Raw genomic sequence first — 20,388 nt, 5'->3', positions numbered from 1 at the left:
ATACTTGCATCCTCTGTAATCAGAACGGGAAAAATTAAGTTGTTTATATTAAATAGAAACCACAGTTTGCTGTCAGGCTCCCTACTTGGACACTGTCTGTAACTGCTGTAGTCTTTCCCACACATTCTGAAATCTTTCACTCTGGAAATGGTGCTAGAACTAAATGACTATGGGGATTTGTTTGAATGTCAATTCTTATATTCTTTAAAGTCATTATGTTGATTTCCATTCACAATACAGTTAGTATCATAGACTTTCCTTATAGTTTTCATTCTGTGAGAGGCATTGCTATTTTTGATAAGAGCACTATTATTAATGAGAACCTCAAGAATGCACGTTGTAATTCAAACCCCGATAGCATATTAGTTAACTTTGTGTAACTGAACCTTGTCTTCCTTCTTAGTTGTTCTAGGCTTCTGTGTATCATTCAATGTGGATGTGAAAAATTCAATGACTTTCAATGGCCCAGTAGAGGACATGTTTGGATATACTGTTCAACAATATGAAAATGAAGAAGGGAAATGGTAAGCTTGGGTTTTTATCATTGTTTTGATTTGTTGTTTTTTGGGGTTGTTTTACATAATAATGGAAAATGTTATTCAGCTGTAGTTTGTTTTATGAATGAGACACCCACAGAGTGAATCACTTATGGCAAAAATGCCAGCTAATCATTTGGTAATGGAAACTGAAAAAGAAAAATTCCTTGGCAATACTTAAGACAGTCATTAGTGATTTCTATTGATGCCTGAGTTGACCTTAAAGAGGGTCTTTATTCAAAATAGTCATTGTTTTGTAATTATGCTGTTCTAGAAAGAACTTTTCTAATTGTTCTCATTTTAGAGTAGCTTAAATTTGGCAGGAGGGATTGGGATGCAGATTAAATGCTGTCTTAAAAATTTTAATATCACTTCTAAAATATTGGCTATATTTTTGGTCCTTTACTAAATTTGGTCTATGATTCATAATAATCTTTACTGAATTTCTTTTATACACTTTAATATCTTTATAATAGCTAAGTTCACTTTAGACATGACTTTCAAAACATATTTAACTTATTAAAAATTACCCCAAATTAATATTGCAGTGTTTTTGTTTTATACTTAATGTAATTTCAGTGTATTTTTTAAAAAGATTTTTTTAACTTATGCGTACAGAACTAGGGTACAGGCCAGACGGGGGTGGGGGTGTGGGGGGTGAGAGGCTTCACCAGAGAGTGGGGAGAAGGACAGATCAACAAGTACACTGCTGAGGGCAGCAGCGGGAGGGTCAGGAGAGGTCTGCCTCGCCATGTGGGTCACCTTCGGGGTGGGGATTGAACTCATGCTGACATGGCTTTAGCTTCTAGTGCTGTGTTTAACCGGCAGTGCCACCAGGGGCAGCCTTAATTTTAGTGTTTTTGTTGTTGTTGATTTAAAGATTTATTTATTTAATTATACAGAACTGGGGTACAGGCCAGAGATGCGGAGGGTGAGAGGGTTCACCAGAGACAGAAGGGGAGCAGAACAAGCAGATCGACGAAGTACACTGCTGAGGGGAGCAGTGGGCGGGTCAGGAGAGGTCTGCCACGCCATGTGGATCTCCTCTGGGGCAGGTGGGGATTGAACTCATGCTGAAGTGGCTTTAGCTTCTTAGTGCTGTGCTTTAACCTGCTGTGCTACCAGAGAGGGCCCCAATTTTAGTGTATTTTTTTAAAAATTGAGGCTTGTACCAAAAAAAGAACAAGAATTAGTTAAATTTTGCTTCAGTTTAATAACTTAAACAAAAGAAACCCATTTTTCTACTAACTATAATAATAAAAAGGGAGTTATAGCTACTTGGAAAACAGTGATTTATTACTCTGATATCTTTGGCAAATGAAAAAGCTTTTTTGAAAAATATTCTGCCTTATCTTTTTTTTTTTAATTTATTTATTTATGCATACAACTGGGGTACAGGCCAGAGGTGCAGGAACAGTGAGAGAATTCACCAAGGACTGAGCAGGGATTGGGACAGGCTGACTGACAAAGTACACTGCTGAGAAGAGCAGTGAGCAGGTCAGGAGAGGTCTGCTACGCCATGTGGATCACCTCAGGGCGGGGATCCAACTCATGCTGAAGTGGCTTTAGCTTTTTCTTTTTTTATTTTTTTAAGATTTATTTATTTATGTATACATAACCGGGGTACAGGCCAGAGGCACGGGGATGGTGAGAGAATTCACCAGAGACAGAGTGGGGAGCAGGACAGGCAGATCGATGAGGTACACTGCTGAGGGGAACAGCAGGAGGGTCAGGAGAGGGTCATGCCTCACGACATGTGAATATCCTCGGGGTGGGGATCGAACTCATGAGGAAGTGCCTTTAGCTTCTTAGTGCTGTGCTTTAACCTGCTGCACCACCAGAGAGGGCCCCTGCCTTATCTTTTAAACTTAATTTTGTAATAATCCACTAAATACTTTTATTACCCACATTTTGTGTGTACAGATATTCTAGGTAAAAACTAGAATTTGTGGGGGATGTTTCATGTGTCTAATCATCTCATAAATATCTCAGATAAGAGTTCCAATCATTGACTATGAGTTTTTAAATTTTATCTTTATATCTTAGATTCCTATTCCCTCCTCATTAACACCAATTTCATTGTTTTAGGCATTATAACTTCGCTACAGTGGGATATAATACTGGATTCACTAATTAGCCAAATTTGTCTTTGTATTTAAAAAAACTCCCGTGTTTGGTGACTTGGTGATGGGAAACCCACGGGGATTACAATTGAGATGGAAAAAAAAATGTACAAAATGATGTAAAAATAAACTGTTATAAAAAAAAAACAACAAGAAAGTGACTCCCATGAGTCATGCTAAATTGAACCTTACAAAATACTACATTTGTAATTTTCCTGAATTATATTCCGATTCAATTCCAAAATATTTTATTATCTTTAGTTAGAGTGGCAGATGATAAAAAAGTCAGAAAACAGAACATGTCTCATGTTTACTTATCTTTCGTTGAGGTCTTTACTTTTAAGAATAGATCAATACTTTAGAATTCTTTTGATTTGCATACACTTAAAAAATCAGTTTGCTCAATAGTATTTTCCTCCAGTATTATCTTAAAACATGTCTCTCTCCCTCTAATACAGCCTTTACAGTATAGATAAGTAGTTCCAAAATTATCTAGTTCACTATTTAGTGTCAATAATGATTATGCTATGTTTCAGAGGAGATATATTTGATCGCTGACAATTCTTTGATGGGATAAACCGTAAGACATCACCAATAAAGATCTAAATTAAAAAGAAAATAGGAATGAATTAGCACATGATAAAATTCATCAACAAATGGGCCTAACTGGAGAAGATGGCTAATAAAATTATTATCGCATTCATTAAAAAAAACAAAAAAACAAAAACTCCTGTGTTTTTATTAAAAGATTAACATTTATGTCTAAAACATATACAAGGAAATTTTCACTCATTTCTAATAGTGCGTTCATTTAAAAAAAAATAATGCAGTAAATAGCAAGTCGTGAAGATTTAAATTACCTCTTTAAAATAAATTGGCTTTTAAAAATTTTTAAATTTTAAATAAATTGGCTTTTTTAAATAAAAAGGTAATTTTTTATTGAGGTATCATTGGCTGACAATACTGCATATTCTTCAAATATATGTTGCTATATCACATCTACCACCAAAGTACCTATAACTCTCTATCATTGGGCATTCTCCCTTCTTTAAATCCTACTCCACCCCCTCAGAAAGTTTTGCAGTCAGATTTTATAGGGTTTGCTTTGACTTAGTTTTGTCTGTTCCTTTTCTTTGTTTCTTTATATTCCACATATGGGTGAAATCATCTGGAATATGTCTTTGGCCTTCTAACTAATTTTACTTAATCCCCTGCAATTCCATTCATGTTGTTGCAAGTGGAATGATTTCATCGTTATGCACAGACACTACAAGTGCGCGCGCGCACACACACACACACACACACAAATATAGGTTAGTATTTTATTGTGTGTATATCCCACATCTTTTTCCACTCATCTGTCATTGGATACTTAACGTTTTTTCCCATAACTTACCTATTTTTAATAGTGCTGCAAGGAACATAAAAGTGTATACATCCCTTCAAATTAGTATTTTTATGTATTCTTCAGATACATACCTAAGAGTGGAATTTCTAGATCCTATGGTTAGTCTATTTCTAATGTTTGTAGAAATATTCATACTATTTTCCCTGAGGGCTGAACAACCAAATCTATATTTATACCAACAGTGTGCAAGACTATTTCTCTACACCCTTGCTAATACTTATTATTTCTGTTCTTTCTGATATGGGTCATTCTCACAGGTGTGAAATGGTATCTCATTGTGGTTTCTATTTGCATTTCCCTGAAGACAGGGATGTAGCATTTTTAAAAATATGTTTGTTGGCCACCTGTATGTCCCCTTTGTAAAAATATCTACTTAGCTTTCTTGTCCATTGTGTTTTTTTTTAAAGATTTATTTATTTACTCATGCAGAACTGGGGTACAGGCCAGAGATGTGGAGGGTGAGAGGATTCACCAGAGACAGAGTAGGGAGCAGAACAGGCAGATCGACGAAGTACACTGCTGAGGGGAACAGTGGGCGGGTCAGGAGAGGTCTGCCGGGCCATGTGGATCTCCTCCCGGGCAGACGGGAATCGAACTCATGCAGAAGTGGCTTAAGTTTCTTAGTGCAGTGCTTCAACCCGCTGCGCCACCAGGGAGGGCCAGTGTCCATTGTTTTTATTAAGCCTTTTTTTCTTTTTTGTTGAGTGGTGTGAGTCCTTTGTAGAGGACTCTTGGAAAGTTAGATGATGTTCATATATTTCCTTCCTTTCAGTTGATTATCTTCTCATTTTAATGATTAGAATTCTTAGCTAGAGCAATTGGGCAAAAGAAAGATGCAAAATTAATACAATTTGTGAAAAAGAAATAAAATGATCACTATTTAGAGGCAATATTATACTATACACAGTAAATGCTAAAACCTTCACTAAAAATTTTAGAATAAATCAATACAGGAAGAATATGCAGTATTGTAAACCAGTGGTACCTCAATTAAAAAAAAAGAAATACAAAAAGGTGTTTAATTTTTATAAGTGAAAAATGCACTAGAGGAGAGAGAAATAAAAACAATCCCATTTACAATTGTATCTAAAAGAATTAAATACTTAGGAATAAAGAAGATATGGATCTGTATGATGGAAATAAGACAACATTATCAAAAGAAGTAGAAGACTCTCATGTTCATTACAGCATTATGGCAGTAGCCAAAATATGAATGTAATCTAAATGTCCATTGTTAAAAAAAGTAATGAAAATGTGTTATATACATATAATGGAATGTTATCCAGCCTTAAGAACAAAGGAAATCTTCCTACTTATGATAATAAATATGAAGCTAGAAGACATTGTGCTCAGTGAAATAAACCAGACACAAGACAAACAATACATGCTACCACTTATATGAGAAATCTAAAATAGTCACACACATAGAAGCAGAGAGCAGGCTGGTAGTTGCCAGTGGCTGAGAAGTGGAAAATGGGGAGGTATATGTATAAAGGTCCACAATTTCAGTCAGAAAAGATTAATAAGTTCTAGAGACCTATAGTTAATACTGTACTGTATATTTTTAAAAAGGCAGAAATTATGATGTTTTTAGCAATATAATTAATGCTAATTAATACTAACACCAACCAAGGAGGGCAGGAAAACTTTTAGAAGTGCTAGTTATGCTGATGGTGTTGGGTTGTGGTGATGGTGTATATAACTATCTACAAACTCACCATGTTTTCTACATTAAGTATGTACAGATTTTTATGTTATTCATACTTTAATAAGGTGGATTTTTTTCAAAGAAAATTATATCCATAAGGAAATGTAACTACGTAAGGCCAGAGCTGAAAATAGAACTCAAGTCTTTTCAGTCCCAAGGTAGTACTTGAAGCTATATTAAAAAGTAACTCTTAAAAGTAACTATCGGCCCTCCCTGGTGGCGCAGCGGGTTAAAGCACAGCACTGAGAATCTAAAGCCACTTCTGCATGAGTTCAATTCCCGCCTGCCCCGGAGGTGACCACATGATGTGGCAGACCTCTCCTGACCCGCCCGCTGCTCCCCTCAGCAGTGTACTTCGTCGATCTCCCTGTTCTGTTCCCCACTCTGTCTCTGGTGAAGCCTCTCACCGCCCCTGAGCCTCTGGCCTGTACCCCAGTTCTGTATACACAAATAAGTAAATCTTTAGAAAAAAAAAAAGTAACTATCATTGTGGTAAATATCAGACATTACATATTAATGTGTGCATGTGTGTGTGAACATTGAAAAACATATTAATGTCAGACACTTTAATTCCTTTTTTTGTTTCATATTTGCAAAGATTTTGTGGGGAAAAAATGAGAAAGCTCAAGGCAACAAAAATGATGTGGCCAACTGAAATTAAAAGTAAGGAAATTGTAAAAATCTAAGTTTTTAAACCTTTAAAGGTGGCATGGCAGCTGCATATTGTTCTAAAGAGATCCAGGCACTGGTAATTCAAAATAAATTTTTGAAACATGTTTGGATAATAATCTGCAAGTGCTTACAAAATCAGAGAGAATGCAGACTTGCTTTAAGAAATGAATTATAAAATAACTGACATATTTTGAGGAAAATGGATTTTTGTCATTTTATTTTCTTCTGAGGTGGTCACCTTCTTTAAAGCACATTTACTGCTCTTGTTTTGGAAGTGCATCATTCTAAGATATTTTTTGAAGTCTCTCTGGCCCATCTTACATCTGGGCCAAAGTACATGTTAAAGGAGTGTTCAGCACATTGCAAGCAAAGTCTTTTGAAAGAATTAAAAGCTAACAAAAAAGAAGTCTCATGCCTCGTTTAGCTTTCAGAAGTAACTGTGAAATGGCATTTGCTTTATACTGTTGGCTCAGTAACCACGTTTTCTTAGTAATACACGGCAATTCTAATCAAGGTCGTTAATTGTTTGTTATGGGTAGCATGAACTGGTAAGCCAAGTACAAATTGCAGTGTGGTTCAGAAAAGTTCACAATAAACATAATTGGTTTAATAATTTTGCTTTGAAGAGATGAGATTTAAATGTGCTCAGCATTACACAAGCCTTCCAGATTGTGGTAATTGCCAATATGGCAAGGACTTGGCCAAATGGGAAAATGTGAGATATTAGTTCAGGATTTTCCACTCTTGTTCTTTTGCTTCTTCCATTTGCGTGTGCCTCCACCCTTTTAATTGCTGTTCAAGCAACTGTGGCTTGGGGGCTTCAGTGACAGCGGTAGACTTGTCTACTGACCCACCCGCTGCTCTCCTCAGTAGTGTACCTCATTGATCTGCTTGTTCTACTCCCCACTCTATCTCTGGTGAATCCTCTCAGCACCCTGCATCTCTGCCCTTTACTCCAGTTTTGTATGCATAAATAAATAAATAAATCTTTTTTTTTTTTTTTTTAAAGAACCCTGCTGTACGCCAAGTAAGATTTTCTAGTGGGCCATATGATTGATGTCCTGTTTTCAGTGTATAATGTGTTTTAAATAAAGCCTATTGAAGCATAGGCTTTTTTAAAGGCTCTGTCAAATTTTCTCTTACAGATTTGAATAGAACATTTATTGTACATTGTTTATAATGTCTTTTGAAACTGAAATATCCTTGTTGCCAAACTTGCCATTTCTGTGGGGCACTTCCTTCCCGTCCCTCTACCTTGCATGTTCAAGGAAGAGCAGAAGGTCTATTGGGGCCACTCTGCATCTTCATTCTCAAAAATGATCACTTCATCACTTACTCCAAATTTACTTAAACAAGCATATTGGTTGACAGGGGGTGAATGACCCTCTGACTTTGGCTTTGACATCAAGAAAGAGTTCGGTGGAAAGTTTGTTCATGAAGTAATGTATCTCTGAGACAATGATCTCTAGGAAACATTTTTATGGGGGACAAAATAAATATGCAGCAGGAAGTCAAAGCTCAGCTAACCTTTAAAATAAATATACTATGGTGTTAATGACTATTAATGAAGATCAAGCATTTCAGGTTTTGTTGCATTTGTAGCTTTCTACGGAGTGGTTTCTCTCACTTCAGTGATTTTTTTTTAATTTACTAGGCATTTCTCTTGAGACCAGTAATGAGACCCAGAACTTTCTAGTCCTCTTAATTTGCAGAAAATTCATGGCAAAAAGGTGACATTAAAAGAAAATATCAAATAAAAAAAAATAGAATGAGTCAGAGCAAACCCATGAAACTGTGAAATAACAAATTCATAGTTCATGAAGCAATGTGCCCTGGGTCTTCACACTGACTGTGGATTTGGGTGGGGAGCTCTGTTGTCACCATCATTTTTGAGACAGGAAACTGGGACTCCAAGAATGAATTGCCAGTGGCTTAATATGGCAGGTGTGTGACAGAGCCCAGATGGGGACACCAGCCAGCTTTCTGACTTTCAGCTAGTTCTCGCTTTAACCTTGGTATTCTCTGGGATGCCTTCCATGTCACCCCAAAAATGACATTTTGCTTAAGTAAATATACAACCTCTAAAATGACTTCACAGTTGGGACCACTTTGCTGGTCACATGAATCTGCATTTCTCAGGTCTGTTTTATCCAGACTCTTCAGAAAATCATTCATTTATTCATTCAATAAATATTCATTGAATGCCCATGTTGTAGTTATAAACACTAAGAATATATGAGTAAACAAAGCATATTAAAATTCTGCAATGGTAGAGCTTATGTTCTATTGGGGAGTGGGAACCAAAAATAAGTAATAAACAGGAAGGTTATAAATTTGTAAGAAAATAATAAAGTCTATGAGAAAAAAAAATAGAGTAAGATTATTGGGATTGAAGATGTTGGAGATTCCCGAAATTTCAGAAACCCATGCCTACACTTTCTTGATCTTGTTATTTTATATAGCTTGGGAATGATGAGGATTATTTAGGATGAGGTAGTAAAATGTATGTACTTTGCAGAGCTGCAAGATTGATGTCAGATAAAATAGCTCCCAGGAAACACAATTGTTTTATGCCCCAAGTCCCGGTAACCCATTTTTACTGTTGGTCCTTAGTCTCAAGCCCTTACTCTCAATCCAGCCCTGCTCTACTGGACTACTTTCTGAGTTCTCACACCTCCTTCTCCTTATCAAAAATACACAGTAAGACATGGTTCTAGTTCTTTCCAATAATCATTATACTCTCGTGGCTTTCCGTTGCCCTAGAGACCAATGATAAACTCCAACCCTTTCCTTCAAGTCCCCTGCTTGCCAGTCTTAACCACCCTGTTCCAGAACATACAAAAACTTTACCCCATGTCCCAGCCACACTTCCTTGTCACTTCCTACCAGCACTCACTTGCTAGTTTCCATGAATACCCTTGATTTTCCCCCCAATTAATGGTACACTTTTTTTTCAGCTAATTTGTTTTACAAATTGTTTACACATTTGTAATTTTTTTTTTCTATTTTGATGGTGGAATCTTAGAAATGGCTGGGTTTTGGGACCCTATCTTCTATCTAATGTGGAAACACCTTCCAAGCCATCCCTCAAGGGTTGCCTCATTTTGGCCAGAGGGGCTGCCTGACCAGTCTTGTATACCCTGTCTGTTTAAATATTTATTACTCTCTACAAGTCCACCACCCTGTTACTTCTCCTAAATATTACTAGATAATGACAACTACTGTTTTCTAAAGAAGGGAGGAAGTATGGAAGGAGGGGAAAAAGAAAGGAAGGAGAGAGGAAAAACAAAGAGAGAAGAAATGGAGATGGAAGGATGGAGGGGGAAGGGAAGAAGGAAAGGAGGGCAGGGAGAAGAGGCGAGGGGAAGGGAAGGAAGAAGGAAAGAAGGAAGGAGGGGCGGAAGGAAGGAGGGAGGGAGGAAGGACTGACTAACGGAGCTTTCTGTTTCAGTTAGCTACTGCTGCAAAATAAATCACCCCAAACTTACTGATTTAAACAATAATAGTGTATTGTTTCTCATGATTCTGAGGCTTGGATGTTGCCTGCTGCCACGCACTGCGTGACTGCTTCTTCCTGGAGCTGCAGTCATCTGGTGTCTCAGTTCTAGCTGGAGAATCCACATGGCTTAACTCACATGTCTGGCAGTGCATGCTGTCTCACAAAATACTGCTTCTCCTTCATGTGTTCTTATCCTCCATTAGGCTAAACTGAGCTTCTTCATAGCACTGGTGGTCTCAGATTCCCAAAAAATGTAAGGTAGAATCTGTGATGCCTTTTAAGGCCTGCCTTGGAATTCAGTGTCACTTCTGCTGCTTTTTATTTATAAGTAAATCCCAGTTTCACCAGGAGGAAAAACAGATTCTGCCCCAATGAAAGACAAGTGGGGGACAAAGTCAGATCACCAAGGTGCACACAGCTCCTACCATCTACCACATGCGTAGACCTCTAGGTGCTGGACTACCCAGAGGCCCGCCTAGGGAGCCTGAGGCCTGTCTAAGACAATCCTGTCTTTCTGAATCCATCAAAGTGTTCAGGAGCTCCACTTTTTCTCCTGTGATTTCAATTTCTCTCTTGTTACTGGTTTCTCTCACACTTATTTAACTATATCTGTGTTTCTTCCATATAAAGGTGAGCTTATCACAAACCCTTAGTGGTTTGCCTGATAAAAAGAAGCCCACATGTGGCCCAACTCCCTCTTTTTTATTTTTTTTTAAAGATTTATTTATTTATGCTTACAGAACTGGAGTACAGGCCAGAGGTATGGTGGGTGAGGGGATTCCCCAAAGACAGAGTGGGGAGCAGAACAGGTAGATGTACTGAAATACACTGCTGAAGGGAGCAGTGGGCAGGTCAGGAGAGGTCTGCCATGCCATGTGGATCAGCTCCCTGGCTGGGGATTGAACTTGTGCTGCAGTGCCTTTGGAGAGTTTCATAATGCAGTGCTTTAACCAGTTGAGCCACCAGAGTGAGCCCACTTCCCTCGTTTTTTAACCAGGTTACTTGAAGTGAAGTCACAGTGCCTGTTCTCAGTCCTCTTCCTCTGGCTTATATGACACCACTGTTTTCTGATTCTCCCTCAACCACTCTGATCACTCCCTGTTTTTTTCTTTCACCCATTAAAATCTTGTGATATTTCCTCATTGGTGACCACCTTTAGTTTCATTTTACTCTGCATTCTCTTGAGGTGCTTGTATTGACACTGAGGGTCTCAACCTTGCACCTTGCTGATCATAATGTACCATGTAGTTTCTGAGATGTTCCCTGGCAGGAAAGCACTCACATGCTTGTGCCGTTTATAGGTCTTGCTTCTGCCTTATATCATTGGTCTATGTCCACATTTGTGCATATATGTAATTGTTGTCTCCAAAACTATTTATACCTAGGTCTTTATCTGCTTCGGGGGAAAGCCAAATTGAGAGAGTTTATATCCTATTTCTAGAACTGTTTACTCCCTTCTTTTCACTTCCTTCCTTCAGAATCTTTCCCTCTCTGACTCTAATTCGCCCTTTCTCCTAATTTCTTGATGACAATGAAAATAAATAAGCTTTCTAGATCAAAGTGGATCATATCGCACCCCTTTTTAAAAGCTTAGTTGTTGCCAATCCCCCACCTCCAATAAGAAAATCCAAAGTTCTTTCAATGGACAGTAAAAACACTTATTATCTAGACATTGCTTACCCTGCCAGGCTCAACTTCCATTCCAACTATGCAGAGTTTCTTGTAACTATCAAAGAAGCATTATTCTTTCTTTCTTCTGAGACTTCTAAAGTGCACCACATTCAGACCTATTCAGTATAATAATATGTTTATAGTTTTGTTTCCCCACTAAGGTTTAAGCAATCTAAAAAAAAAAAAATTGTTTTATTATTTTTGTATCCCCAGAGTCTAGCAAAAATGTCAAGCATGTAGAATATTCTTAGTAAATGTTAATCTATTAAGCCTCAGTTTGAATACTGTTCATAATAATAACTCTCTGCATGTTCTCTAAACCGTTTTAATTATGAAACTAATTTAATCAATCATATTACAAAATGCTTAAAAAATATTGGAAAAATACCTAAACATAACCTCCTTAATATAATTTGTCATGTTTTGGTGTAGTGTTTGTTTTATCTAGATGTTTTATCTAGATATATATATATTAATAATAATAGTATAAAACTTAGCACATTCTATAATCCAAATAGTGTTTTATGCATCTTATATATGTTAACTCATTCAGCCTTTCTGATGATCCTCTTATTATTTCTACTTTACAGATAAAAAAACAAATGCAGGGTAATTAACTTGTCCTAAACTCCACAGCTTAGTCAATCATAAAACTATAACTTGAATTCATGAAGTCTGGCACCGGAATACATACTGTATAGGTAGAGAGGATCAGGTTATTTAGCTTATGGAAGCTCTTACCACAGTGTCTGACACACAGTACAAATTCAATAAATTCTAATTATTACTATCCTGCTATTATAGTGAGTACATAAATATACTTTGGTGTCTGTCACTTTAAATTTGTCACACATTTTCACTAAATGAGAAAGGTTTTTACTTTAAATTCAGTTGTGCATAATGTCTTATCCTACCATGCAACCTTATTAACTTATTGTTTCTTATGACTGTACAACAGTCTATAGATTGAGCCTGTAATAATTAATTAGTTCTTACTGTAAATCACATTTCTCTTAATCCTGTATTATTATATATAACCCCATGAGTTTTATCTTTCTGCATTAAGCCTCTTTCCCTTAACTTTAGTCATTTATTAAGATAGATTCCCAGCAGTAAGAATTATACATGAAAGGGTTTGTACATTTTTATCATAATTTATGCATGCCAGACTTTGCAAAGGCATTAGATCATAGCTATGCTTTAGGAATCTGTTTAACAATTCCATATTTACAGTTCTTATAAGACTTCTATTAATACCGGCTTTATCCCTTTATCCAAAGGACCTACCAGTAAACCCCATTCATTTTCAAGATGTTGAACTCTACATTTAAATTTTTAATCTATACCCGATCTGCCTGTACCCCTAAATGACTTCTCAGTTCTCGTTCAGACATTTTTTTCCTTCTGTGCTCAACATTGCCAGCTTTCTCTCAAGTACCTTTGTCCGACAAAATTATCAGCTCTTAACCTTCTGAGTCACGATCTCCTACATGCATTCCATTGTATTTCTGTCCCTCTTAATTTGGAGATCCCAGACATGGCCTGACAGTGCAGAGCAGAGGGGCTATCACTTTCTTGACCAAGGCATCTATTTCCAGCAACGCTGCCCAGGGCCACATTAGCATTTTTGGCAGGAAAGTACCCTGTTGGCCCATGTTTGCTTGCTGTCAACAAAATCCCCTGTAACATTTCTCACCCAAATTCTAGTTAAGTCAGTTTTCCCACTTTCTTCTGATGTGGATAATAGTACACAGATAAATGAAATTGTTTATATTGTGTCGTATATAGTTTTCTTGATCAGATTTTACTAATTTGCCGTTTGTTTCCAAACTGTATAATTTTGGAAGTACAGCTTCACTACTTCCTGCATGCATGTGCTTCACTAGCCCTCAGCCAAAGCCTAGTGCCAAAACACGCTGTCACTTTTGCACCCCCTATCCCACTCCTTTGTCCCCTCGTGGAAACATCATATTTTTCATCGAATTGTGCTGGCTGGTTTGTTTCCTTTACTTATTTATAGTCCATGAATGAGTGGAAACATCCAAGAATTGTCATTCACTTCCTGACTTAGCTGAACATAGTTACCTCAAGATTCATTCACTTTGTCCCAAAAGATACTATTTCACCTTTTTCAGTAGCAAACGGTGTTCCACTGCATATCTGTAGCATACCTTCTTAACCTGGCATCTGTGAATGGACAGTTAGATTGATTTCATACTGACAGAGATGAGGTGATATCTCATTGTGGGGTTTTCTTGTATATACCACATTATAATAAGACATGTTGAACAGTTCTTCATATACCTGTGGGTCATCTCTATATATTCTTTGAAGAGATTTTTGGATGTCTTCTGCCCATTATTTGATTGTTTTTGTTTTGTTTTCCAATTGTTGAGTTGTATGAGTTCCTTATATATTTGGGGAATTAGCCTCCTGTTGGACATGTGATGTATAAATATCTTCTCCCAGTTGATAAGTTAACTTCTTTCCCCCCCCCCCCCCCCCCAGGGGACAGGAGGAGGTCTTTTGCTGTACCAAAATGTTTTTAATTTATATTGTCCCAATTGTTTATTTTTACTCATTTTCCCTTGTGCTTGGTGTTGAATCTCCATATACACCTCTGAGGCTGATGTAGGAGTGTATCATCTGTGTTTACATAGGTTGTTAATAAACTTTAGGTAATTTAAGTTTCTTGTTCCAGAATGTTCAGAAATCCCAAACAAGTATATTGATTCATTCCTATATGCTTTCTGTAGCCTTCACTACAGTTGTTAGTAAATCTATAGGCTAATATAACCCCAAATGCAGTGTCTTACAGTTTATAATTAAAGTCCTTTTGTTGCTAGGTGTCTTTGGATATAGCATTTCAACCAACAATAAATCTGCAGCTGTAAATTCAAGTATCTTAACACTTATGCACATTTGTCCATCCTATTCTTGATGCTATCATAGGAGACCTTTTTAACTGGGTTGCTATGATTGAAATAAATCATAACTATTAAACATCAATTCTTATTAGAGTGATTTTAAAATTGTATATTAAAAGACAATAAGTAATTTTAACCTGGGTCTCATTTCTATCCTTATTTTCTAAGTGCTTACAGATTAACCTATACTAATATTAAATCTTATGATCATCAAATGTTTTACACTCCCTAACTTCTCTGAAATTGAAGAATTTCTAATGAAATGTCAGTTCCTCATAGAAAAACCTCAGTTATGCTTCATGAATGTTTTGTAAATTAACACGATGATAGGTTTAATCAATAATTCATTTTCACCTCCACACAAAAAGTATGATAAAGTAATAGATAATATAATATAATATTCTAAGATTTATCCTCTACATATTTTTGGCATTTTTAAAAAGAATTATTTTATTTATGCATACAAAACTGGGATACAGACCAGAGGACAGGGGTGGATGGAACTGGAGTTGAAGTGGCTGTGGCTAACTTTATAGTGCTGTGCTTTAATCCACTGCACCACCAGGGAGGACCCTATGTTTGACATTTGTATTAAAATGATCTACAACTTGGAGAAGACACAACTTATTTTATAAAACATGAACTTACTATCAGAGAATGACTATGAGAACTACTGTTAACTATCTTAGAACTCATAATAAAATAGCTAAAATAAAATGTTTTCCATTGCTCAAAAATATTAATGGAATCATTTAATTTCCAGGGTGCTTATTGGTTCTCCTTTAGTTGGTCAACCCAAAAACAGAACTGGAGATGTCTATAAGTGTCCAGTTGGGAGAGGTAAATCATTACCTTGTGTGAAGTTGGATCTACCAGGTATGTGAAGTCAAATGGCAAAGTCTGACCCTGAATTATGCCTAGTATGCTCACTAGAAACACATTTCAAGCAATTTAAGAAAATAGGAGAATGAGTTATAAGCATCCTTCAGTTCCTATGTCTTACAATTCAATTCACATAAAGTCACATTTTGATTCCCGCTGCATTTGCTTTAGAAATTCATCATAATGCAAAGCAATGCTCTTCCCCACCTGTGTCTATGGACAGGTGTCTCTCTTTTCCTTTATCCTTTCCTAATGACCTGTCCTTTTTTATCTTTTTTTAAAGATTTATTTATTTGTGCATACAGAACTGGGGTACAGGCCAGAGGCTCAGGGGCGGTGAGAGGCTTCACCAGAGACAGAGTGGGGAGCAGAACAGGCAGATCTACGAAGTACACTGCTGAGGGGAGCAGCGGGCGGGTCAGGAGAGGTCTGGCTCGCCATGTGGTCTCCTCCGGGGCAGGCGGCAGGCGGGAATCGAACTCATGCGGAAGTGGCTTCAGATTCTCAGTGCTGTGCTTTAACCCGCTGCGCCACCAGGGAGGGCCCAAACCTGTCCTTTTAATATGTTTAAAAAAAAGAAAAAGAAAATCATAATATAGCTATAGATGTTATAGATCTTTAATTTTTTAGTATGTAATTGCCTCAATTGTTCAGAATCCTTTGTAAAGCAGTGGTCATGTGAAATAATTTTTCCAAATGCACCTGCCCCTCATAGTCCTAAAAAAAAGTTTGTTTTAAAAGAAAACAGAACAAAAGGAGTTGTAATGGATTATTTTTTAAAGTAGCACAAGACAACTTTATATCAAAATATATACATTTGATTGAAAAATCACGATAGTTAAGATATGACTAGAAAATTCCTACTAGAACTGTCTAGGAATTAGAATCCTGACAGTGTTCTAAAAATTACTAAGTGCCATGCTTGATAGCACTACAGGCTTATTCCAGATACTGTTTTTCAGATGTTCTTTCTCCAATTTCTGATTTGCTTTTTTTCTTTTTAAATTCATGGTCATAATTATAATAACTGATTTAAAATCCTTTCCCGATAACACCAATATTTGGAATAGCTCATCTGACCCTTTCCATATATTTACTTCTCCTAAGGTTGTGTGACATTTTTCTGTTCTGGTATGTTTAGTAATATTGGGTTGTATCCTGTATTATGCAATACTTCTGAATTTTAGCAGGCAGTCTACTTGGCTAAACCCATTTTCCAAGCTGATTTTCCAGCAGTGGGAAGCAATTAATCACTGTGCAGTTCTGGTTTTAGCAGGTTATTTAAAGTTTACCCTGATGTGTATCAGTTAGGTCATCCAGATATTTGAAATGAACATATATGTATAGTTAGGATGCTCCTTTTGTGACTGCTTTCTATCATCTCCCTTCACTTGGCAACTCCTGTCATTACCTGTTTCTTTCCTTTGTTTCTTCAAAACAGTAGAACTGTTTTTTTTTTTAAGATTTATTTATTTATTTGTACAGAACTGGGGTACAGGCCAGAGATGCGGAGGGTGAGAGGATTCACCAGAGACAGAGCGGGAAGCAGAACAGGCAAGATCGACGAAGTACACTGCTGAGGGGAGCAGCGGGCGGGTCAGGAGAGGTCTGCCTCGCCATATGGTCGCCTCCGGGGCAGGCGGGAATCAAACTCATGCGAAAGTGGCTTTAGTTTCTTAGTGCAGTGCTTTGTGAGTTTTATTTGAGATTTCGTCACTTGTCAGGTAGAGCCTTCCTTTAGTGAACACAGAAACAGGAACCTCATCCAGTTCTAATTTTCTCTCCTTACAATATAGACTCCCCTCCATTTCTGCCTGCTTTCCTGTGCCTTCAGTTGGTTGTTCCAGATGTATTTTTTTTCCCCTAGACTTTCTCATTATTACTTATAAAAGATTCGTTCTAGATAGTAGCTATTCTCCTATTAATGGAATAGACTTTCAATGTTATTATGGAGATTCTAACATTCAGAAACAGTAGGGAAGTTTTAGGCTATCGTCCCTAGTGTCCCAGGAATGTTTATACTAGGTCAGTCCTAGTATTAAAAATCTCTAATCCAGATTATTCAAACTATAATATGCAAATAAATCTGCAAATATGTGTAGATTAACAGTCCTGTCTAGGTGTTTTCAAAGCTAACCAGACTAAACTTTAGGACGGACTGTTCAGACCAGAAAGTTAGTGTGGCCATTCAGAAATCTTTGCATTCATCCCCATTTACAAGGCTATACAAGACCCAAGGTAGCAGAAACTTTCAGGCAAGAACAATGAGGTGAATCCTTCCTGAGTTTGGGATTTGCTACTTTAAAATATCTTAGATCTCAGCTAAACAGGGTTTAGAAGCTTTTATTTTCCTGACCAATTTTTTGGCCTTTCTTTTTTCTTTTTAATGTGAATAGTGGAACTTCTTGCCAATTTCACCAGGTTCGCATGTTTTAGGATCTGACATTTCTATTTGGAATGTCATATGTAGTTCCTCTGTCGTGTTTCTTTTAGCCAAACTTCCTGACTACTACTCTAATCTTGTTCCAGTTCTCTTTGTAATCCTCACAATGTCTCCATGATGTTGAAATTAATGGTAAAAAAAAAACCAAAAACAAAACAAAAAAAAACACTTACATTTGCATTTTCTTTTCTTCTAGTCAAAAGTTATGTTTCAACACTGGTAACTTATAAGACATAGATCAAATATGGAAGATAGCTTTGTAACCTTACATAATATCTACAGTATTATAAAACTAAACATTTCATTTTTTTTTTTCAGTTAGCAGAAACATGTGACAGGCAATCCCACATTCTCACTGCCTCATTGGTTCTGAATTCTTTTATAGCTCAGCAAAACCATTTGAAACATGGATCCAGGCATAGTTTCTGGGATATTAGCCAACTTGTCAGACTGAGCTTGTCCATTATATTTCTTAATAATACTTTGAAGACTATTTAGTTGAACCGAAAGAAGAATGTGCTATGATATGAATAAAGCAAATAGAACATTTTAATAGGAAGACACTTAATTTCACTTTGTTTTCCACCCTCATAAAATTGTGTTCTATTTTTAGTGAATACATCAATTCCCAATGTCACAGAAGTGAAGGAGAACATGACATTTGGATCAACTTTAGTCACTAACCCAAAAGGAGGGTTTCTGGTAAGAGAGAATGAGTAATGTTAGTTAATGAATTGGAAATGCTATCATTTTTGACTTTACAAGATCTGTTATATAATTTTTAATCTTATGGCTTTCAATTTTTTAAAAGGCATGTGGGCCCTTATATGCCTATAGATGTGGGCATTTGCATTACACAACTGGAATCTGTTCTGATGTCAGCCCTACATTTCAAGTGGTGAACTCCATTGCCCCTGTACAAGGTACAGATTTTATGCAATGTTCTTGCATGTTTGAAAAGTATAAGCAGTGAATGAGACATATGTATACACTAGAGCATACCAAAAATCTTGAAATATTTTCTCAGCTACTAGCATTACCAGTTTAGGCAAATGCTTGCTTTGCCAAGACATAACCAAATCTCACTGCTATTTTTTTGGAACAGATATTAGTGTAAATAACTTTTCTAGAGACATATTTAACCATCATAGTTAAAGTTGTCACATTGTTTTTATTTAAAGGCTGATTCTCTTTGAAGAAAGTCACCTCTTTTGAAATGCACACTGAATGAGAACTGTTATGTAAAGCTCACATTAAAAAAAATCCTAAGATAACTCCTGGAATATTAATTAAATTAAGTAGAGACTGTTTTTACTTCATATGAACACCAAAACTACTGTTGGGTGCAATGAAAATTTATCACAATTCTTTTCCCAGCCCTTTTTTTTTTTTTCTTTTTAAATTACAAAGTAGTGTGTTCACCTTGTAGAGTATCAGTTGATTTTTTTTTTAATGAGTTTCTTTCTCCTACTTAATATACCTCAAAAACTGTATACTCCAAATTCATAGAATTGACTCCTTTTATTGCAGAATGTCCTACTCAACTGGACATAGTCATAGTGCTGGATGGTTCCAACAGTATTTACCCCTGGGAGAGTGTGACTGATTTTTTAAATGACCTTATAAAAAGAATGGATATTGGTCCTAAACAGACACAGGTAGGTGATTCTGTAGTTTGATTTCTGTCATTGTAAAGAAAAAAAATGCATGAATGTTTAATAAAATATTCTGAAAAGAAATTAAATTTAAAAGTCAGGATGAAATCTGTGTTCCACATCTCTGTGCTTAAACCTGATGAAAGGAACATGTTTTTGAAAAAAATAAACCCTATGGATCTCTGTAAAATCATAATTTAATTCTAATCTATAAAATTAATACAACCATCTTTAGTAATGTCAGAGAAGTGTTTCAGAAATTTTGTAAAAAAACAATTTGACACCCAAGGAATCCATCGCTTCATAATATCCTATTGATGTTAAAATTAGGAACTGATCACAGGGTACTGCTTAAAGTCTGTTTTTCCTTTATCTAATCATTTCTTTCCTTTAGCAAAAAGCAAACATTTCTTGCTTCAGCTGCATTAAGTTAAATAGCTGGGTTTCTTTCTTCTGCACACTAGTCTATTTCTAAATATATCCCCCTTTACTGCCACCAAATACGTTGGACCTAGTCACGTGACTATGCACTGCAGATACTGAATTTGGGTTTAATTCATCTAATTTTACTAAGTGTCTATGACCATGTGATTTAAAACTTAGAAAAGTCTCTATGTACATCAGGCAAAGTACAGGTCAGAGTGAGGTCAGTGCCTTGAAGGCAGGAATCTGCACTAGCTGGGGAGTCAGGAGAGTAGTTGTGGCAATGGGCCCCAGTGCAGGTGAGCTGGGGGAGCCGGGCAGGCCCTCACACTGACTCTTCTTTTCCTTCTGAGTGTTCTCTGTTTGGAGACATTTCTGAGGCACTAAAAATGTAGTATGACCACATCAGTGTTTTGTCACCTCCACCTTTTTTTTTTTTTT

General features: G+C 36.6%; 1 protein-coding gene across 2 annotated transcripts in view; it reads left to right on the top strand.

The window, feature by feature from the left end:
• ITGA1 (integrin, alpha 1) overlaps positions 1-20,388 on the top strand; it is a 147,500-nt gene that overhangs the window by 55,827 nt on the left and 71,285 nt on the right. For both annotated transcript variants that reach the window (XM_004678330.2, XM_012721859.1), the window contains exons 2-6: positions 404-524; positions 15,308-15,420; positions 18,483-18,571; positions 18,681-18,792; positions 19,400-19,527. In XM_004678330.2, coding sequence (XP_004678387.2) covers positions 404-524; positions 15,308-15,420; positions 18,483-18,571; positions 18,681-18,792; positions 19,400-19,527 — 563 coding nt within the window. The remainder of the gene's footprint in view (positions 1-403; positions 525-15,307; positions 15,421-18,482; positions 18,572-18,680; positions 18,793-19,399; positions 19,528-20,388) is intronic.

The sequence above is a fragment of the Condylura cristata genome, unplaced genomic scaffold, assembly GCF_000260355.1.
Source record: "Condylura cristata isolate star-nosed mole 26May11 unplaced genomic scaffold, ConCri1.0 scaffold00007, whole genome shotgun sequence".
Taxonomy (NCBI): Eukaryota; Metazoa; Chordata; class Mammalia; order Eulipotyphla; family Talpidae; genus Condylura; species Condylura cristata.
The sequence above is the reverse complement of the archived record's forward strand: the minus strand, read 5'-3'. Positions and strand labels throughout refer to the sequence as shown.